The sequence below is a fragment of the Plecotus auritus genome (genome assembly GCF_963455305.1).
Source record: "Plecotus auritus genome assembly, chromosome: 2".
NCBI lineage: Eukaryota > Metazoa > Chordata > Mammalia > Chiroptera > Vespertilionidae > Plecotus > Plecotus auritus.
In genome coordinates this window covers 2,268,436-2,291,145 of record NC_137771.1, presented here as the reverse complement: position 1 = coordinate 2,291,145, position 22,710 = coordinate 2,268,436, and the positions used below count along the sequence as shown (strand labels likewise).

General features: G+C 58.6%; 1 protein-coding gene across 1 annotated transcript in view; it reads right to left on the bottom strand.

Annotated features, from left to right (window-relative positions):
* The window catches only part of LOC308242658 (uncharacterized protein), a gene marked incomplete at both ends in the record, with an annotated part of 479,931 nt that extends 471,145 nt beyond the window's left edge, over positions 1–8,786 (bottom strand). Inside the window, one exon of the mRNA XM_080657076.1 lies at positions 8,727–8,786. Within this exon, the coding sequence (XP_080513202.1) occupies positions 8,727–8,786 (60 nt within the window). The remainder of the gene's footprint in view (positions 1–8,726) is intronic.
* Positions 8,787–22,710: the final 13,924 nt, after the last annotated feature.

Below are 22,710 nucleotides of genomic sequence, written 5' to 3'. Positions count from 1 at the left end.
CAAGAACCCCAGGCTCCCGTCTCCCTCCCTCCTTCTCTTTCTTCCTTCCTTTTTCTTAAGTACATTTTTATTTGTTTCAGAGAGGCAGGGAGAGGGAGAGGGAGAAACATCACTGATGAGAGAGACTCAGGGATCGGCTGCCTCCTGCACGCCCCACCCTGGGGATCGAGCCCACCACCTGGGCCGGTGCCCTGACCGGGAATCGAACCCTGACCTCCTGGTTCCTAGGTCGACGCTCACGCACTGAGCCCCCGGCCGAGCTCTCTTTCTCTCTTTCTTTTTCTCCTCCATTTAGGACAGGAGTTGGAGGTGACCGTGGGTCTGCTGGAGGACGGAGTGGGCCACTGAGTGGACGTGTCCTAAGCCGGAGGAGGGAGAAGGCAGGTGACGCTGCGTGGCCCTCGCCCCTGGTGACATCCTGAGACCCTGGTGGAGGGAGGGGAGGGGAGAGGCAGGAAGGTGCCGGGCGTGGTCAGGAGGAGGAGGGTTCTGTCAGCTGGGGACACGGCTGCCTCCCGGGTCCGGGTTTCCAAAGAGGGGCCTGGGCCTACTTTGCAAAGCGGAGGACAGGCGGGCGCCGTGGGTTCGGCCCCGCTGGGTGCTGCTGCCGGCTCCTGTGGCTTCTGCTGGTTTGAATGGAGCGGAGCGGCTGGGAAGGAAGGGGTGGTCGGGATGGGGGTGGGGCCAGGCGTGAGGGTGGACGCCAGCGGTTCCCTGCCTCCGAGGTGCAGAGGGGCGTCTGGGGTGACTCGGGCTGGGTGGAATCGGATCCTGGGGCGAGCTCCCAGGGAGGCTCCCCGAAACCCAGCCTCCCTCTGCCCAGGCCTGGGGTCAGGTGCACGGCACCAGGGGCCTGGGCGGCTGGAAGGCAGGTGCGTCCCTGGTTCAGAGGGCTCACCTGAGGAGGTGAGCGTGAGGAGCGAGGCGGGAAAGGGGTCGGGGAGGGAGCGGAGGCGTGGCCACGTCCGGAGAAAGGCCCGCTGACCTGCACGGCAGGCACTCGCACACGCTTGCCTTTTGCACGCGTGGACATGCCGGGAGCGAGATGGCCGAGAGCGGGACGGCCAGTCCGTGTCCACCGGGAGCTTCCTCCCCAGGGGTGGCCACTGGCAACACATACACACACACACACACATGCACATGCACACATATGCATACACGGACATGAACATGCACACATGCACATGCACACACATGCATACACATGCACGCACGAACATGCACATGAGAAACATGCCAGTGCTGTTGTGAGTTCCTGAAGGACAAAGCAAGGCAATGCAGCAGGAAGCACTTGGGGGATTCTCCAGGGGGTGCTCCGGGGTGACACTGGAAGATTAAGGAGTCAGTCCCGGGGAGTCCGTCCTGGGAAGAGCCTCCCAGGAAGTGGGGGCACTAAGGCCCTGGTCGGGGGGCCGGGGGGGGGGGGCGGGCGGACCTGCTCAGAGGGACAGAAAATGGGTGGGGCCTTGAATAAACATGTATCTAAGGAAGACATCCAGGCGGCCCCCAAGCCCCTGACGGGGTGCCCCATGTCATGATCATCAGGGAAACCCAAGCTCAGCCTCGGTGACATGGCCGCGCCCCGGCAGGAGGCCTGTTCTCACAGAAGCAAGAGGTGGGTGTCAGCGAGGCCGTGGGCGACAGGGGACCTGGACGTGGACGCGGGCCTGCACCCGGGTGTGGCCCCTGGGGAAACACTCTGGAGGTCCCCCAGACAGTGAAACGGGGACCCACCGGCGGCCCAGCGATGCCCCCTCTGGGTGTCTATCCAGAGCTATTGAGTCAGGACCTCAGCGACGGAGCCACACGCCCGGGCCCACTGCAGCCTTGATGCCAGGGGCCTGGGTATGGCGCAGCCCCCGCGGCCTCCGGCGGAGGGACAGAGAAGGAGACGTGACGCCGTTACGCCCCAAACTATCTGTCACTCAGCCTGAACCGGGAGGACACCTTGCCATTTGCAGCAGCAGGGAGCGCGCCGGAGGACGTCACGCTGAGTGAGAGAGCCAGGCCGAGGAAGACCAGACCCGTGTGCTCTCACGCCAATGGGGCGTCTTAGTCCCACTCACACACACAGAGGGTGACGGGCTGGTGGCGGCCGGGGCCGGGGGCGGGCCTGGGGTGCTGACGCTCAGTGAGTACAAAGGACCCTGCTGGAGGCCTGCCGTCCCCTTGGTCTGGAGTTAGAAATGTGGTGTCGTGCACTGTAGTGCGCTTTTTTTTTTTTTAAATATATTTTATTGATATTTTACAGAGAGGAAGGGAGAGGGACAGAGAGTCAGAAACATCGATGAGAGAGAAACATCGATCAGCTGCCTCCTGCACACCTCCTACTGGGGATGTGCCCGCAACCAAGGTACATGCCCTTGACCAGAATCGAACCCGGGACCCTTCAGTCCGCAGGCCGACGCTCTATCCGCTGAGCCAAACCGGTTTCGGCTGTAGTGCGCTTTAACGTGACAGGTCGAAGGCTGTGTTTCTACCTAAAAGGCACACACGAGGAAATTGGAGGGGGGATATGTTTTGTGCTTGGTTGTGGGGACGGTATCATGGGTGTTAGCATATGTCCATGGGTGTCAAGGTGGGTGCGATCGATTGTATGTTAGTGATGCTCCAGTGAGGCTAACAAACAAACTCCTGCAGGTGGCAGGCGGGAGGAGCCGGGGTGCGGGAAGGGGGCGGCGAGTGGCTGCGGGGGCGGGGGCAGCTGCGGGTAGGGGGTGTGGGTGGGCAGAGGCAGGACTTCCTGGTCCCGGGTGGCGTTGGTGGCAGAGCGCGGACTGGCTGATGGTGAAGGTGAAGAAAAGCCGGCCAGCCCGTGGGAGGGTAGTGAGGGGCCGGGAGAAGTCCTTGTTCGTGTGCCCCAGGAAGAACTCTCTGGAAAGGCCATTAGGAATTGCATGGCCTCTCGCTAAACTGGTGATCACTCTCCTTTTCAAAGCACTCACTCATGAAATTAAGGCCTAAGAGACAGCGCACACAGCAGAGGCGGAATACAGATTTGGTATTAGAGGGGCTGCGTGCTGGTGTGGGGGGCGGCGCAGCCGGTTTGCGGGAAGGGACGGCGGGTCACGTTAGCGGGATACTTGGGGTTCGGTCCCCGTCCCCCGCTCTGTGCCAGATTCTTCACAGCTGACTCGTCCTCGTGCTCCGAGAGGCACGCTCCTTACCTGAACAAGGTGATGTGTGACAACGCGGCTCCGAGCCTCAGCCGGTCCGCCGTGCAGGGAGCCAGCCAGCAGCTGCCCCCGAGGCTCAGCAAGTGGCTGACTCCGACCGGATGGCGTATCAATGGCCGGGCCCAGGCGGCTGAGTGTCCAGGGTCAGCGAGGCAAGTCGGGGGAGAAGGAGGCCAGTGGGGAGGTGTCTGTGGGGAGACAGACGGATGATACCCCAACCCGACCTCGGCAAGGACTCTGCCCTGGGGACACCTGCGAACCCAGGAGCAGTGCCCACGCTGACCCTCCGAGTTCACTGACCCGTCTCTTTGTCTCTTTTAACAACTTGGGAGAACCTGCCCCACCCGCCTGCCGCAGCCCTGCCCCGGCGGCCTGGCCTCTGGGACCCGGAGGCTCCGGGAACCAGTGTAAAGGGTTTTGTCCAGTGGGAAGGGTTCGGGTTGGGGTTAGGATTGGGGTTAGGGTTAGGGGTAGGGGTAGGGGTAGGGTTACAGTTGGGGTTAGGGTTAAGGTTAGGGGTAGGGTTGGGTTTGGGGTTAGGGTTAGGGTTGGTGTTAGGGTTGAGGTTAGGGTTAGGGGTAGGGGTAGGGGTAGGGGTAGGGTTAGGGTTAGGGTTAGGGTTAGGGTTGGGGTTGGGGTTAGGGTTAGGGTTGGTTTTAGGGTTGGAGGTTAGAGTTAGGGGTAGGGGTTGGGGTAGGTGCAGGTGCCTGAAGATCGTCTTGGCGAAGCTGATGGTTCTCCCAAGGGTGACTCCTGTTGACATAAGAAGGCAGCCCAGCCCAGCTGATGTGGCTCAGTGGTTGGGCATCGACCTATGAACCATGAGGTCAGGGTTTGATTCAAGGTCAGGGCACATGCCTGGGTTGTGGGCTTGATTCCCAGTGTGGGGCATGTAGGAGGCAGCCGATCAATGATTCTCTCTCATCATTGATGTTTCTCTCTCTCCCCCTTCCCGCTCCTCTCTGAAATCAACAAAAATCTTCTATATAATAAAAGCCTAAGTGACCATTACAGCGGAACGAGCCGAACGACCGGCCGCTATGACGCGCACTGATCCCCGGGGGGCAGGTGCTCAGCGCAGGAGCTGCCGAGCTGCAGTGACTTGGCAGCAGTGGTTCTCGGGTGACGCACCCCGGAACCAGAGAGGCGGGAGCCCAATTCCTCACAGCACCGCGCGATCCCACCTTCGGCGCTGGGTTATGTTGTTGCTGGGGCACTGTCGGCCCCGAATCTGGTTTACTGCACACGTGCGTTTGCGTTCCAACCCCCGTAGACAACAACTTTGCAGAGTGCCCTCCTGCACTCTGGGACCCCTCCAGGGACGGCGGAGAGCCAGTTGGGGCCCGATCCCCACAGGCCAGGACGAGGGACCCCACCTGCCGGAGGGACCCCGCTCACTCTGCAGACGCCAGGGAGTGGCCGCCGGAGGTTGGCTCCAGGGCGTGTCCTGCTGTCTCGCCCAGTCCCGCCCTGATGGCCACCTTCTAATTAATTTCCTTTCAATGTGCACGAATTTCGTGCACCGGGCCTCTAGTCCTATCTAATAAAGAGGGAATATGCTAATTAACCATCACTCTGTCACAAAGATGGCTGCACCCACAGCTGAGGCCAAGTTCCCATAAGGAGTCTTAATGAGCAATCAGCAGGGACCTGAGGCTATGCCCTCCCCCACTCAGCAGGGCTTGACAGGGGATCTCAGGCCGCATCCCCCACCTGGTGGGGCTTGATGGGGGACCTCAAGGCATGACCCCTGCCCTGGTTTGGGCTGGGGGACCTCAGGCCACGCCCCCCATCCTGGCGTAGGGCCAGGGGACCTGAGGCTATGTCCCCTGCCCGGTGGGGCTTGACAAGGGTGGGACTGGCCGGGTCTGGATCTAGCCCAATGGGGGATGGTGGCTGGTCGGGTCTGGGTCTCATGTGATTTTGAGGTGCATGTGGGTGGGTGGGGACTTGACTCGGGTCCCATGGTGTGCCCCAGACTCTGACAGGAGGAAGGTTTTCATATACATTTTACTAATTTTCTTTCATCTCTGACACTTCTATTATAGAGAAAGGGTAAATAGCAATATTAAATTATTTCCTCTAATTAATCCCCCCTTTTTTTGGTATAGCAAAGGTGGAGATTTATTGAAGAACAAGTGCAGACTCCCACATGGGGAGAGGGAAAGAGTCCCACAGAATGGACTTCCATGTGGGGAGGGGGAAAGGGTCCCCTAATTAATCCCCTTTTAATGTGCACAAATTTCATGCACCAGGCCTCTAGTACATATATAAAAAAGGAAGGCAGCCCAGTTCATGCTTCCCAGGCCCCCCTGGCTAAGCAGAGACAGGGAGGGGCATGTTGGACTTCTGGGTGCACCCCGTCCTGGTGCCCCTCAGTCTTCTGCCTGGACACTCGCAGGGCAGCTCCTGCTGGGAGTCACAGCCCCCGTGAGAGCTGCCAGACCTGAATGCCCCAAGCACACGGATCAGTCTCCCCTGGGACCCCTCAGGCCCCGTGCTCTCCTCTCTGCAGAGAAATCAGAACTTGTGAGTGGACACGTTTCAGCAGCATTTTTCCGGATCAGATGTTCCACTGACTGCGCTCCCCCTGGTTCCACGGCCATCAGAGCCTCCCGGTCCTGGGCTTGGGCCATGGACACGTCCAGATGGGCCGTGTGCATGGAGGCCTCCATCTGGCCAAGCACCCGGTAAGTAGACAGGCAACATATGGCCGGGGCGGACGCAGGTTTACGGCCATGTTACGAGCTCCGTGACGCACGGGGCCCTCGCAGGGACATGCATGTTGCTCGTGTGTGTGGTGGACGACCTTTGGGGCTGAGTGATAACGGCTCCTGAGAATCTCAGATCAAGTTAATTCTTAAACAAAACAGCCAGTGCCACAGGCATGAAGTCACAGCTCTTTCCCACCCGGGCTTGGGTTTCTGTCAGCGAGCACGGCAGCCGGGGTGGAATTCGTGACAAAGATCAGGAGCTGGAGGGTTGCTCTGCGCGGAGGGAAACCTGGGCCCTAAACCCCTGCGTCAGGAGGAGGAAGGGTCAGGGAGGGCACGGAGGGCGGAGAGAGATGGGCAGCCAGGTGCCACCCCACCAGGTGCGGGGTCTGCCTCGGCTGCTGACACCCTTGGGTCCCTGAGCAGTGGAGGGAGGACACGGGTGAACGGGGCTGTGGAATGATTTCAGAGTCTAGAGGTGAGGTTCAGGGGGTGGTGCCTCCTGATTGAAGTTAGTATTGGAAGAGAAGGCAGAGGCGATTCTGCAGCCAGAGCTGTACCAGGGTGGGTGCAGGGGTCTGAGCTGGTGGGGCCCCCAAGAAACACAGCCCAGGAGCGCCAGCGAGATGGCTCTGATCTGCACTCATCATGGTCCTCCAGAGAAACAGAGCAATGGGGTGTCTATATCTGCACCCATGCCTGTAAATCTGTCTACATCTCTATCCATTCATCATCTATCTGTCTACAGTACACCTATGTACCAGCTATCCATCTATAACTATCCATCTCTATCCATCCATCATCTATCTGTCTACAGTACACCTATGTACCAGCTATCCATCCATCATCTATCTGTCTACAGTACACCTATGTACCAGCTATCCATCTATAACTATCCATCTCTATCCATCCATCATCTATCTGTCTACAGTAAACCTATCTATCAGCTATCCATCCATCATCTATCTGTCTACAGTACACCTATCTATCAGCTATCCATCCATCATCTATCTGTCTACAGTACACCTATGTACCAGCTATCCATCTATAACTATCCATCTCTATCCATCCATCATCTATCTGTCTACAGTACACCTATCTATCAGCTATCCATCCATCATCTATCTGTCTACAGTACACCTATCTATCAGCTATCCATCTATAACTATCCATATCTATCTCTCTATATGTATCTATCATCTATCACCTATTTGTCTATATCTATCTATTAATCTATCATCTTTCTATAGCTATCCATATCTATCATCTATCTATATCTATCTTTATCTATCTATACCTATCTATCATCTTTCCATCTATAACTATCCATATCTATCATCTATATCTATCATCTATCTATCTATCTGTCTGTCTATATCTAAATCTATATGTATCTATCATCTATCACCTATCTGTCTACATCTATTAATTTATCATCTTTCTATAGCTATCCATATCTATCATCTATCTATATCTATCTATCTATCTCTATCATCTATCTATCTATCACTATCCATATCTAGCTATCATCTATCTGTCTATATCTATATCTATATCTATATCTATATCTATATGTATCTATCATCTAGCTATCACCTATCTGTATCTATCTATCTATCTATCTATCTATCTATCTGTCTATCTATCTATCTATCTATCTATCTATCTATCTCTATCATCTATCTATCTATAGCTATCATCTATCTGTCTACCTATCATCCATCCATCCGTCCATCCATCCATCTCTCTGCAGATTGATTGTAAGGGCTGGCTCATGAGCTTGTGGGGCTGGCAAGTCTGAACCCTGCAGGGGAGCTGGCAGTGGAGATGGGGAGATGCAGGGAGCCATCGGTGGTGCAGCCTTGAGGGCAGAATCCCTCTTCCCTGGGGGACCTACGCCTTCAGCCGATGGGGCGAGGCCCACCCACACTGTGCGGGTCATCGGCTCCTCGCAGAGGCACAGATTAGATGTTCATTACATGAAAATGCTCTCCTGGCTGCATCTGGACTAGCGTTTTACCGAGCACTGAATCCCAGGCCCGGTCGAGTGGACCCATGAAATGACCCACCACAGGGTCTCGGGACTGCAGTGGCGTGCCCTCCACGTGCCCGGGAAGTGCAAATATGGCCAATCCCTCCTCCTTCCTTCACGGCCCATCCAGCGTGAAAGGACAGCCGGGCCTGGCTGGGCAGCCCCCCTGTTAGCAACAACAGAGGCGTCTTTTCCCCAGGTCGGCGCCGGACACGGTCTCCATGGAGCCAGGGCATCCGCCAGGGTGGCTCCCTGTCACCTACATCCCTTGTCACGTGGTGATCCATCCGGATGGCAAAGAACCAGGGGCTCTTCCCACTCAGCCACGGCCACGGCCAGGGCCCGGTCTCACTATGGCCTCTGACCACGGGCCCCGGGCCCGTCACCCTGCTGGGGGGACCCTGTGTCTCAGGGAGCTCGGCTTCGGTTACCGGACGCTAATTGGCAAGTTCCCAGAGAACCAGGCGTCTCTTTCCTTGGCGTCTTGAGCACTGGGCTGGTCACGGCTGTCGCTAGTGAGGGATTTGAGAGAAACACCACGGCCCCGTTGGCGGGCGCCTGGGGGTCTCCGTGGCTGGAGCTGCGCTCGGCGGAGGAGCTGGGCTCTCAGGGGAAAGCGCTCCCCAATGAGAGCTCCCTCGTCTCCGTCCCGCTCACTTCACGGGCGGGATCTAGAGCTCACGCGGCACCGGCGTGGGGCCTGGTGGCCCGGGCGTCCTTGCGTTGTCCCGTGAACGCAGGCTGTGCCCTGGAAGATGGCACCGGCCACGCCGGGCCCAGCCATCAATCCTGCCAGCGCTGCACCGAGAACAGCTCCCGGCGAATCTTCTCCGCATGACGGGGCCAGCGGGTCATCTCCGCCATCACGGGCACGGGCCTGTGACAAACGGCCGCCGGGATCGATGGGAAGTGGCCTCGTGCAAGTTAATGCTGAACGGGGAGGAAGCACAAGGTCGCAAGCGCGGGCAAGGACTCGGGAGTCACGCCTGCGCCCGCGTGTCATTGCGCGGACAGAGGGGGGAGGTGTGTGTGCGCGTGTCTGCGGTGTGTGTGCACATGCCTCCCAGGTGTGCTAGGTGTGCGTGCGTGTGACCTCGCAGAACGGAGCCTGCGCGTGTGCAGGGACTTCAGTTAGGCATCCACACAGCGTGTCAGTTCCGGGCTCAGGGGCAGCCCCTCCTGGCAGACAGACACGCAGACGCTCGGGGCAGGGCTGTGCGGGTCAGTCTCCCAGCTCCTGTGCATAGGAGCCGGGGTTGGCGTGGGGGGGGGATGGGACTCAGCTTTGTTTTTTTCTTTTTAAATATATTGTTGTTGCTTTCAGAGAGGAAGGGAGAGGGAGACACAGATAGAAACATCCGTGATGAAAGAGAATCATGGACCGGCTGCCTCCTGCACGCCCCCCACTGGGGACAGAGCCCGCAACCCAGGCCTGTGTCCTGATGGGGAATCGAACCCTGACCTCCTGGTTCCTGGGTCAACACTCAACTGCTGAGCCACGCCGGCCGGGCGATGCGACTCCACTTTGCAATGAGGGATGCTGTGAGCGTGTGATGGGGGTGGCTCCGAGCTGCCTCTGCGTGGCTGCGTTGGGGGGGGGGGGGACACACACTGCCGCGTAGACGTGGTCCCCGTTCCAGATTCCAACGAGACAGCCTGGGGGCGTGCTCTCTCGTGGGGAATTGCACGAGCCCCTCACGCCTTCCAGGAGCTTCCTGGTCTGCACTGAGGTCGCTCCCTTGCCCGTAAGAGCCCAGAAACGCTGCCCCGCGAACCGGATTGCACGGAGCTGGGCCACCGGGAGCACCGGGCACTGGAGCCGAGATGCGACCAGGAGCTGTGTGGCCGCCGAGGGGGCTGCTGGCCCGAACCCCCCGAGAAGGGCGTGGGGGTCCCGTGAGGCGTGAGTTGGGGGAACGGTGAGAACGGGGCCGCTGGGCGGAGCGGGCTTTTGTCGCCCGCACTGGCTCCACATGAGTCCTCCAGGGGCGGCCCGCCCTCCTCTCTCAGGAGGACCGCGCCCCCCCCCCCCCGCCCCGCCTCTACCCCCATCTGTGGTGGGATCCACCGGCCTCTGTTGCCGGGAACCAGAGCTCCCATGGCTCCTGCATTGTGTGGACACTAAACAGAGTCCCGGCCTTTGCTGTCTGTCCCCCCGACGGCTGCTCTCTGTTCCCACGGCGGCCGCGTGCATTACCTCCTAAAGGGTGCACAGAGGATGAAGGAGAGTTTGTTTTCTGTCCAAGCCCCGCAGGAGAGCCTCGGGTGGGAGCCGCGCACAGGGAGCGATTGTTGATGACAAAGACGCCGAAAATAGAAGGCACGCCCACTCTGAGCCGTGTTCGCCCCCGGGTGCCATTGTGCTGCCACGGGAAAGGCGCTGTTTATTTTAGAAAGCCCCCTCATTCTCCCCCGTGCGGTCGGGTGGACTGTGCTGTAGGGGAGGCAGGGCCAAGGACGGGGCGGGGAGGCGGCTGCGGGACCGGCCCCGCCGCAGGACGCCCGACCGTGGGGTCGGAATCCACCAGAAATACTTGCCTCGCTGTTGCCCTTGGAGCCCTGATTAAAGGAGGAGCTCGAGGCCCTTCTGCTCATGTGCAAACCGCACCTGCTCCCCTGCTTCACCACTGAGCACCCCCCCCACCCCGCCCCGAACTTCCCGTAATTAGAGGCGTAAAGCCGCCCGCAGACAAGCAGCCTCGGTGAGACTGGGATGGGCCTCCGCCCTGCCCTGCCCTGGGAGGGGGGGAGGGAGGGGGGAGGGAGGCGATGGGTGGGGCATCCACAGAGAACGGCGAGAACCGAGAGAGAACACGGACCCCGCAGTTCGTGTGGTACATGTTTCCCTAAACACGCTTCCCGTCCCGTGCTCGGGGGTGTCTCCACCACAGCCTGGGCCCAGCCCCTCCTGTGCAGAGTGAGGGTGTCTCCTGTGCAGAGTGGGGACCCCTCCTGTGCAGAGTGGGGAGCCTCCTGTGCAGAATGGGGGGCCTCTTGTGCAGAATGGGGGCCTCCTGTGCAGAGTGGGGACCCCTCCTGTGCAGAGTGGGGGGCCTCCTGTGCAGAGTGGGGGCCTCCTGTACAGAGTGGGGGCCCCTCCTGTGCAGAGTGGGGGCCTCCTGTGCAGAGTGGGGGCCTCCTGTATAGAGTGGGGGCCTCCTGTATAGAGTGGGGGCCCCTCCTGTGCAGAGTGGGGAGCCTCCTGTGCAGAGTGGGGGGCCTCCTGTGCAGAGTGGGGGCCTCCTGTGCAGAGTGGGGGGCCTCCTGTACAGAGTGGGGGGCCTCCTGTGCAGAGTGGGGGCCTCCTGTGCAGAATGGGGCCCCTCCTGTGCAGAGTGGGGACCCCTCCTGTGCAGAGTGGGGGCCTCCTGTGCAGAGTGGGACCCCTCCTGTGCAGAGTGGGGACCCCTCCTGTGCAGAGTGGGGGCCTCCTGTGCAGAGTGGGACCCCTCCTGTGCAGAGTGGGACCCCTCCTGTGCAGAGTGGGGGGCCTCCTGTGCAGAGTGGGGGGCCTCCTGTACAGAGTGGGGGGCCTCCTGTGCAGGTGGGAGTGCCTCCATGATTCTCTGCCCACGGCCCTGGGCGACGCTGTGAGGACGGGGACACAGAGGGTTCTGGCCCGAGGAGTCCAGTTTCAGATGCGCGGTCAGCATCCTCACGCCTAATTGGGCCTGAAGCTGAGGAGGTTCTGTAGGGGCCTGTCTTTAATGTGAGGAAGGGAGGGAGGGGGGAGGGAGGAAGGGAGAGAGGGGGGAGGGATGGAGGGGGGAAGGTAAGGGAGGGGGGAGGGAGGGAGAGGGGGAGAGGGGAGGGAAAGAAGGAAAGAAGGAGGGAGGGAGGGAGGGAGGAAGGAAAGAAGGACAGAGGGAGGAAGGGGGAGGGAGGGAGGGAGGTGAAGGGAGGAAGGGGGAGGGAGGGAGGGAGGGAGGGGGAGGGAAAGAAGGAAAGAAGGAGGGAGGGAGGGAGGGAGGGAGGGGGAGGGAAAGAAGGAAAGAAGGAGGGAGGGAGGGAGGGAGAGGGAGGGAAGGAGAGAAGGAGGGAGGGAGGGAGGGAGGGAGAGAGAGAGGGAGGAAGAGAGGGAGGGAGAGGGGGAGGGAGGGAGAGGGGGAGGGAGGGGGGAGGGAGGGAGGGAGGGAGAGAGAGAGAGGAGGGGGAGGGAGGGAGGGGGGAGGGAAGAAAGGAAGGAGGGAGGGGGGAGGGAAGGAAGGAAGGAGGAAGCCAGGGAGGGAGAGGGGGAGGGGGAGGGAGGGAAGGAAGGAGGAAGCCAGGGAGGGAGGGAGGGAGGGAGGGAGGGAAGGAGGGAGGGGGGAGAGAGGGAGGGAGGGGGGAGGGAAGGGAGGGGGGAGGAAAGGAAGGAAGGAAAGAAGGAGGGAAGGAGGGGGGAGGGAGGGGGGAAGGAAGGAGGGAGGGAGGGAGGGGAGAGAGAGGGAGGGAGATGGGGGAGGGAGGCAGGTGGGGCCTCAGGGTGCACACCTTGTGGAAGGGAGGAAAGAGGGGAGGCCTGGAGGGGCAGAGAGACTTCTGGGCAGCACGCTGACCTCGGGGCTCCGATGCCATCCGGGCTCCGAGGAAGATGAGGGACGGGTTCCGACGCCTCTGGTCTCTGGATGTGGGTCACATTCCACTGACGTGTTCCCCTCTGTCCGAGAGTCAGCTGGCTGCTCGATGCCTTATTTTGCGCTTGACTTTGGGTTAAGAACCAGGGACGCAGGCACACTTTTCCATAAACCACCCCAGTCCTGTTGGGGAGGACTAATTACGCCGACCCCCCCGCCCCCGTCTCTTCCTCTGCATCTGTCAGCGACGCCGGTGCTGGGGGACCGGGCGTGAATGACAGGGACACCGAGGGCCTTCGTCTCTCTCCGCGCAAGGCCATCGATCTTCCCGATGAAACAAGGCAGGAGATGTCACCGGCCGGAAGGGACGGGATGAGGAATGTGCTGCTGGGACAGCTGATTAGTACGCATTTGCATACGCGGCCACGCCGTTGGTGCCCATCAAGCCTGCTTCCCAGGCTCGGGCCTGCACCGGCACTTCGCTGCTGAGTTCATTTCCAGGAGCCCCAGCGTTGGAGGCAGCTGCAGGGGGAGCCACCAGGCCTGGCTATGGGCGCAGAGATGGGTTAGTGGGGTTTTTAAATCATAAAGTCGCCCTGGCCGGTGTGGCTCAGTGGATAGAGCGCCGGCCTGCGGACTGAAGGGTCCCGGGTTCAATTCAGATCAAGGGCACGTGCCTGGGTTGCGGGCTCGATTCCCAGTGGGGGGCGTGCAGGAGGCAGCCGATCCATGATTCCCTCTCATCACTGGAGTTTCTCTCTCCCCCTCTCCCTTCCTCTCTGAGATCAATAAAATATAGTCATTAAAATAAATAAATAGATAAAGTTGACACGCCCTGTTCCAGGGAGCATAGGGAAATGCAACAGGCACCGGTTTCCTCTTGTTCGTCACACGCGTTTCTTGGATCCCAACTGGGGAGAAAGGCGTGAGAGGGACCCCGCGGAGGCTGAGGGGGGAATGGGGTGAGAGCTCTCAGGGAGGCCTCCGCCAGCAGCACCCAGGCCCGGTCAGCCGTGGAAATGCCCGGCCCCCTTCGGGCTACAGAATCGGAAACTCTGAGGTGGGGCCAGGGAGGGGGGGCCAGGGCCGTGGGCGACAGAGCCATCCCGGTGGCTCTGAGCACGTGCCAGGTGAGACCCCCCCCCCACTGTGTCCCGTGGGACGTGGGGGAACGGTGATGGCCGAGTCAGGTCCTTGTGGACGGCGGGTTCCCGTGGAGACCAGCGCGTGGAGAGCGAGACCACACGCTGAAAACGGAACCTCTCTCCTGCCGGTGCGCACAGCCCAGAGCATCGTGGGAAAGTCTGGGAAAGCCCACCTGTCGCCCATGGGAACAAGGAAGATGGGACGAGCCCTTACCACGTGCCCGGCGCCGTGGCATGAGACGGGGAAACACGGCGAAATGGCAGTACGCGGAGAGGAGGCCTCACCTCCTGGGGGACCCTACCTCCGCCTGCTGCAATCACTGACACCGTGATAACGGGCACGCGCCGACAAGACAGAGGCCGAGCACGCCTCCACCGGGGATCACCTGGCATGTGCGGCACTGCTGCTTCTTGTCGGTGACATCACACGCATGATGGCATCCGCCTTCAATGTCCAGGTAGGACAGTGAGGGATGGAGAGGTACCGGGGAGTCTGTCTGCTGCTGAGCCGTCGGTTCTGGCATAAAACACAGTTGATGTTGCCTTGCGGGGATCGCGTGGAACGCGGGAGGGCCGTGAACGGGAAGACAGAAGAACGGGAGGCGGAGCGGTGAACAGGAGCCCCGCCATGGTCCCTGCGGTGGGGCGTCGGGTCGGCAGCGGGAAGACGCTCAGGTGGAGCCGCGGAATGTGCGCGGGGTGGGTCGGCCCGTGAGGACGGCTGCTCCAGGCTCACAGCGGAAGTGCATGGATGCAGAAAGACGCAGCTGGGCCACCAGCTTCCACCACACACGAGAATAAACTCAGGTGGATCCGAGACTCACATCTGAGCTGGGAAACCATAAGGATCCTCGAAGGAGACACGGCAGGAAGACCTCCGACATCTCCCGTGGCAGCAGTGGTTGTCGCTATGTCTCCTGGCACAAGGGAAATAGGGGGACACCGGCGGCGGGGCTCAGTGGCTGAGCGTCAACCTATGAACCAGGAGGTCATGGTTCGATTCCCGGTCAGGGCACACGCCTGGATTGTGGGCTCGATGCCCAGTGCGGGGCGTGCAGAAGGCAGCCGATCCACGATGCTCTCTCATCGTTGATGTTTCTATCTCTCTCTCTCCCTCTCCCTTCCTCACTGAAATCAATAAAGATATATTATTAAAAACTAAATAAAGGGGGAAAAAATGAACAAGCAGGGGACCAAATCAAACTAAAACAATAAAAACAAAGACGTGAATGAAAGCCTCTTTTGAGGGAACTGTTCTCCAGTTAGGCATCAAGAGCGAAGGTCAGCTGGCATGAGCTCACGCTCCGCAGCGGCAGAAGACATGGCCGTGTGCGAGGGTCAGCAGAAAGCACACGATCGGCGTCATTCTCCCGGGAAACGAGAGACTAGAATCCTGACAGAAAGAATATCAAACCATCTTCAGAAGGACATTTAAAGACCCGAACATAAAGTGACAAAACAAGAAAGCAGCAACAGGCCTTTCTGAGCACAGAGCCAGATGGAACTGAAAAGGTGTAATTATTAAAGTGAGACATTTAGTCGCTCTGTGACCGAGCAGATTGGACACAGCTGAGGAAAGAACGGATGAACTGGAAGACAGATCTCAAGGAACGACTCCTCATATGACTGTGGAGAATCCAGAAGAAAAAATAAGGTCAAAAGATAGGCACAGTTGAGTGGAAGGCTTTAACATAAATCTATGTGGAGGCTCAGAAGGGAGAAAAGACCGAAAAAAAAATCAGGAGATATTTTAAGAGGTGATGGCCAAATAATTTACAGTATTTAAAAAAAATATTTAATTGATTTTTACAGAGAGGAAGGGAGAGGGATAGAGAGTTAGAAACATCGATGAGAGAGAAACATAGATCAGCTGCCTCCTGCATACCCCCTACTGGGGATGTGCCCGCAACCAAGGTACATGCCCTTGACCGGAATCGAACCTGGGACCCTTCAGTCCACAGGCTGACACTCTATCCACTGAGCCAAACCAGTTAGGGCTTAAACGCTTTAAAAATGATGATTTCGATGTGAACGCAAAGAACGTGCAGGTCAACCGAAAAAGTTTGAAGACCAACAATGACAAGCATTATTGGATGAAGATGCATGTCAAACTCAAAAACAACTTGCAGACATATTAAACATTGCTCAGCAAACAATTTTCGATTATTTACAAGCAATGGGAAAGATTTTAAAGGAAGGAAAATGGGTGCCACATCAACTGAACGAAAGACAAATGGAAAACCGAAGTCATCAGGAAAATGTTGCTTCAACGGCATGAAAGAAAGTCTTTTCTGCATCGAATTGTGACTGGCGATGAAAAGTGGATTTATTTTGAGAATCCCAAATGCATAAAATCATGGGTTGATCCAGGTCAACCATCAACATCGACTGCAAGGCCAAATCGCTTGGGAAAGAAGACAATGCTCTGCGTTTGGTGGGATCAGGAAGGTGTGGTGTATTATGAGCTTCTAAAACCAGGTGAAACCGTTAATACTGATCACTACTGACAACAAATAATCAATTTGAGCCACGCTTTGATCGTGAAATAACCAGAATGGGTCAGAAGACACGGCAAAGTAATTTTGCTTCATGATAACGCACCATCACACACTTCAAAACCAGTGAAAGACACGTGAAAAGATCTTGCCTGGGAAGTATGAACCCACCCGCCGTGCTCACCAGACCTTGCTCCTTCAGATGACCACTTGTTCCGATCGATGGCACACGCACTTTCTGAGCAGCACTTCAAGACGTACGAAGAAGTGGAAAATTGGGTCTCTGAATGGTCTGCCTCAAAGCAAGAAAAGTTCTATTGGGACGGTACCCACAAATTCCCTGAAAGATGGGGGAAATGTGTAGCTAGCGATGGACATTACTTTGAATAAAGCACTTTTGATGTTTCTCTTGAAATTATCACGTTTTCTTTGATTACAAAATCCGCATTATTAACCAATACACTTAGTATAAGAAACCCACTTAAAAGCGAGGACACGCGTTTGGATATAAAGGGGTGAAAAAAAGGTCACCCTATGCAATTAAGAACCCCTAGAATTGTTTGGTAGCTTTACTGGTGTCAGACAAAAATAGCCCCTGAGACGAACAATTCAGACAGAACTCGAGCCTCTAAGTTATCAATTTCCCAGGAGGATACAACAATTTCGATCTGTATTCGCCTGATAAAATTACCTCCAAACATGGAAAGCAAAGGCTGATGGAATTACAGAGAGACATGGGTGAGCCCCACGCTACGTGGAGATGCCTATCCCGCCGCCTCAAATATGGAGAGAGCACGCAGAATTCCTGAAGGCGTGAAGAATTGAACAGCATCGCTGACACGTATGACATCTGGAGCTGGTGGAGGAGTCTGTATCCAACAAGGGGAGTGAGCACTCCCCCCCTTCGCCCCCTTTTAATCCTCCACCTGAGGAAATGCTTAGAGAGAGGGAGGGAGAGAGACAGAAGCATCCAGTGGTTGCCAGCATATGACCCCTGACCCGGGGTTGAACCCACAACCCGGGCCTGGTGCCCTGACCGGGAATTGAACCGGCAACCTTTTGGTGCCCGGGAGGGTGCTCCGACCCGCTGAGCCACCCCGGCCAGGCCGAGGGGGCGCTTCTCATGCAAACATAGAAAATGTACAAAAACCGGTCCTGCCAGGGGGGAAGCCCTGGGGCCCTCTCTCTGTCACACGTGTGTGGGTGGCATGTGAGATGTCACATCTCTCTGGTAACCATGTCCTGAACCCAACCGAGGGCCAGGCTGGGCCTCGCATGAGACCCCTCGCGCTGCCCCGCGTGTGGGGAAACCGAGGGTCTGCAGACGGTGACGAGGAGGGGGCAGCCGCTGGCAGGCACTGCGTCCCCCGTGCATGTGCGGGGCCTGGAGCACATGGTGTGGGTATCTCACTCAGACTGCGTCCCAGCTCTGCCCGGAGGCGGCATTGCCACCTTCACCGGGAGAGGGGGCTCAGGAGCACCGGCGTCGCCTGCCCCCGCATAGGAGGCAGCCGATCCATGCTTCTCTCTCATCACTGATGTTTCTCTCTCTCCTCCTCTCCCTTCCTCTCTGGAATCAATAAGAATCTATTTAAAACACTAAAGGGTCGTGTTCACGGAAGGCTGAGGCATGGCTGCCTCCTGGACGCCTGAGCAGCTTTGGGGAGCAGGGAGATGGGAGGTGGGGGCTGTGCCCTCAGAACCACACAGTCCATTCCCCGAAGAGCCCCAGTTAGGAGGCAGCGGCGAGCTGGGGCCAGGGCCCTGGGCTGCTCACAGGCCGGGGCTGGGCTGAGACTGTCTAACGGAGGGGCTGGGGCTTGAACTCGGGTCTGTAGAACCATGGAGCCCACTGCACCTTCAGCCCCCCCCCGTCTCCCCCCTTTCCCCTGATGCATGGGAATGTCCTCCCGAACTGACCCACGGGCCTCTGCAAACTCCCTGAGCCACGGCCCTCCTGGGTGGGGCGGCCCCTGCGCCCCCAAAGCCCAGCGGAATGTCCCTCACAGGCCGCCCCCACACGGGAAAGCCCTGGTCCCCCGCTGAGACCACAGCAGGACTGCCGGTCACTCCCTTGGCGCGTCCGCTCCCGCGCAGGGACCGGCGGCCGCAGCCTGGCTGATGCGGGGGACGCGTGACATCCACCTGCAGGAGGGTCTGCAGAGGGAGCGGGCGACTTCAGAGCAGAGAACGCGTGCCATAACACGACCTGCTTATCCCCGGCGGTTACCGCCTGTGACACCGACAGGCTGACAGCGGGGCCCTGAGCAGGGGCAGGGAGGGCGCCTTCCCGTCCAAAGCCGTATCGACCCGAGCCGCGGGGGCGGCCTGGAGCGCGGGCTGGGGCGGGCGGTGCGTTGGTGGTGTCCCCACGGGAAACGGGCCTGTGACAAACTCATCCTGGCAGCTTTCATCTCTGATTTCCGTTCCGTGTGACACGGAGCCGTACACGGAGCCAAACAGAGCAGGCGACGGGACAGGAGGTTCAGAGCCAGGCATCGATCTCCCACCGAAGAGAGGAAGTCTATTTAATGTGAATCCACGGTGACGTGCTGGTGACATGGCGTCCTGCCACTGACGCTGGGGTTGCTTCCCGGGGCTCCCGGCCACCCAGGCGGGGCTGAGGCCTTTCTCTGCCTGGGGGTGGGCGGAGGCCCGGGGTGAGTGTGTGGGTTGCCCCGGGCTGTGCTTACGGTTCTTAGGATTTGGGATCTTGTGTTGTTATTCTAATGACGAGAGGGCAGCTGGGGTGCCCTGTCCCAGGTCCGCCTGGGGATGCGGGCATCTTGGACCGTCCAGGCTGGCTCCCTGCTACAGAGGAAACGTCGCAGCGAAGGCAGGAGGAAGGTCCCTCCCCGTTTGGAATTTTCCAAAATGGCAGGAGGCGTGGACGTGGAGTGGAAGGCGGGAATGTCAGCCAGAGGCATCTTCGCGGTTGGCCGAGTGTTGGCGCCTCCTGAGACGCCTCTTCCGCGAAGCAAAGTCTCATGCCCAACTCCCAGTGGGTTAGGGGACCAGGGCCTGACCCGTCACTACCGCCAACGGGGGGCTCTCTGGTGAGTGGCTACGTGTGGTGTGGTTTGGGCTTGGAGGCCTCATCTCCCACCCCTCCCCTTCTTCCTGTGTGGATGGATGGATGGTGGATGGTGGATGGTGGATGGTGGATGGTGGATGGATGGATGGATAGTGGATGGTAGATGGTGGATGGATGGTGGGTGGATGGATGGATGGTGGATGGTAGATGGTGGATGGATGGTGGGTGGATGGATGGATGGTGGATGGTAGATGGTGGATGGATGGTGGGTGGATGGATGGATGGTGGATGGTAGATGGTGGATGGATGGTGGATGGTGGATGGATGGTGGATGGATGGTGGATGGTGGATGGTGGATGGATGGATGGATGGATGGATGGTGGATGGATGGTGGATGGATGGTGGATGGTGGATAGTGGATGGATGGTGGATGGATGGTGGATGGATGGATGGTGGATGGATGGTGGGTGGATGGATGGTGGATGGTGGATGGATGGTGGATGAATGGGTAGATGGATGGTGGATGGATGGATAGTGGATGGGTGGATGGGTGGATGGGTGGATGGATGGTAGATAGATGGATGGATGGATGGATGGATGGATAGATAAATGGTGGATGGTTGGTGGATGGATGGATGGTGGATGGATGGATGGTGGATGGATGGATGGTGGATGGATTGGTGGTGGATGATGGATGGATGGTGGATGGATGGATGGTGAATGGTGGATGGTGGATGGATGGTGGATGGATGGATGGTGGATGGATTGGTGGTGGATGATGGATGGATGGTGGATGGATGGATGGTGGATGGTGGATGGATGGATGGATGGTGGATGGATGGATGGTGGATGGAGGATGGATGGATGGTGGATGGATGGTGGATGGTGGATGGTGGATGGTGGATGGATGGTGGATGGATGGATGGTGGATGGAGGATGGATGGATGGTGGATGGATGGTGGGTGGATGATGGATGGATGGTGGATGGATATGTGGGTGGATGGATGGTGGATGGGTGGATGGGTGGATGGATGGATGGATGGATGGTGGATGGATGGTGGATGGATGGATGGATGGTGGATGGATGGATGGTGGATGGATGGTGGATGGATGGATGGATGGATGGATGGTGGATGGATGGTGGGTGGATGGATGGTGGATGGATGGTGGATGGTGGGTGGATAGATGGTGGATGGATGGTGGATGGTGGATGGTGGATGGTGGATGGATGGTGGATGGATGGATGGTGGATGGTGGATGGATGGATGGTGGATGGTGGATGGTGGATGATGGATGGATGGTGGATGGATGGATGGTGGATGGTGGATGGATGGATGGATGGTGGATGGATGGATGGATGGATGGTGGATGGTGGATGGTGGATGGTGGATGGATGGTGGATGGATGGATGGTGGATGGTGGATGGATGGATGGTGGATGGATGGTGGGTGGATGATGGATGGATGGTGGATGGATATGTGGGTGGATGGATGGTGGATGGGTGGATGGATGGATGGATGGTCGATGGATGGTGGATGGATGGATGGATGGTGGATGGATGGATGGTGGATGGATGGTGGATGGATGGATGGATGGTGGATGGATGGTGGATGGATGGTGGGTGGATGGATGGTGGATGGATGGTGGATGGTGGATGGATGGTGGATGGATGGTGGATGGATGGTGGATGGTGGATGGATGGTGGATGGATGTGGATGGATGGTGGATGGTGGATGGATGGTGGATGGATGGATGGTGGATGGATGGTGGATGGATGGTGGATGGATGGTGGATGGATGGTGGGTGGATGGATGGTGGATGGATGGATTACCCAGCACACATGTATTTTCTCACAGCTCGGGGGTCACGAGTCCAATGTGGGTCTCGCTGGCTTAGAACCAAAGAGGCAGCAGGGCAGGTGCCTCCTGGAGGCTGCGGGGCGGGGGGGTCCCATTCCTGTGTTCAGGCCTGATGTCCCGCTGCCTCGCTGCTGACAGCTGGTCTCTGTCCCCAGTTTCTGGGAGCCACGCACATTCCTTGACTCTTGCCCCCTCTGTGGTCTGAATTGTGTCCGAATCATGCTCTGCTGGGATCATGGGGTGCCGTTCGGCTGGGGGAAGCGAGTAGAGGAAGGGGCACTCTGCACCGTCTGGTTGGAAATGGAGGGGCAGTCAGTACTGATACCCCACGCCTCTGGGCCCTGCGACCCTGGGAGCAGGGACTAAACGCAGACCCGCTCTGGAAGCAATTGCAGGAACCCCGGGGACCCGCGAGCCTGGCGTGGCATCTGCGTCCCTTCCCAGCGCCCACACACGGACAGTCCAGACTCTGCGCTCTGTCCCCAGCACCTGTGCTCTGTCCCCAGCACCTGCGCTCTGACCCCAGCATCTGTACTCTGTCCCCAGCGCCTGCGCTCTGTCCCCAGCACCTGTACTCTGTCCCCAGCACCTGTACTCTGTCCCCAGAATCTGTACTCTGTCCCCAGCACCTGTGCTCTGTCCCCAGCACCTGTGCTCTGTCCCCAGCATCTGTGCTCTGTCCCCAGCACCTGTGCTCTGTCCCCAGCATCTGTACTCTGTCCCCAGCACCTGTGCTCTGTCCCCAGCACCTGTGCTCTGTTCCCAGCATCTGTGCTCTGTCCCCAGCATCTGTGCTCTGTCCCCAGGATCTGTACTCTGTCCCCAGCACCTGTACTCTGTCCCCAGCGCGTGTACTCTGTCCCCAGCATCTGTGCTCTGTCCCCAGCACCTGTGCTCTGTTCCCAGCATCTGTACTCTGTCCCCAGCATCTGTGCTCTGTCCCCAGCGCGTGTACTCTGTCCCCAGCATCTGTGCTCTGTCCCCAGCATCTGTACTCTGTCCCCAGCACCTGTACTCTGTCCCCAGCACCTGTGCTCTGTCCCCAGGATCTGTACTCTGTCCCCAGCACCTGTACTCTGTCCCCAGCGCATGTACTCTGTCCCCAGCACCTGTGCTCTGTCCCCAGCACCTGTGCTCTGTCCCCAGCATCTGTGCTCTGTCCCCAGCACCTGTGCTCTGTCCCCAGCACCTGTGCTCTGTTCCCAGCACCTGTACTCTGTCCCCAGCACCTGTACTCTGTCCCCAGCATCTGTACTCTGTCCCCAGCACCTGTGCTCTGTCCCCAGCGCCTGTACTCTGTCCCCAGCATCTGTACTCTGTCCCCAGCATCTGTACTCTGTCCCCAGCGCGTGTACTTTGTCCCCAGCACCTGCGCTCTGTCCCCAGCACCTGCGCTCTGTCCCCAGCACCTGCGCTCTGTCTCCAGCGCCTGAGCTCTGTCCCCAGCACCTGTGCTCTGTCCCCAGCACCTGTGCTCTGTCCCCAGCGCCTGTACTCTGTCCCCAGCACCTGTGCTCTGTCCCCAGCACCTGTACTCTGTCCCCAGCGCCTGTACTCTGTCCCCAGCACCTGCGCTCTGTCCCCAGCACCTGAGCTCTGTCCCCAGCACCTGTGCTCTGTCCCCAGCACCTGAGCTCTGTCCCCAGCGCCTGTACTCTGTCCCCAGCATCTGCGCTCTGACCCCAGCATCTGTACTCTG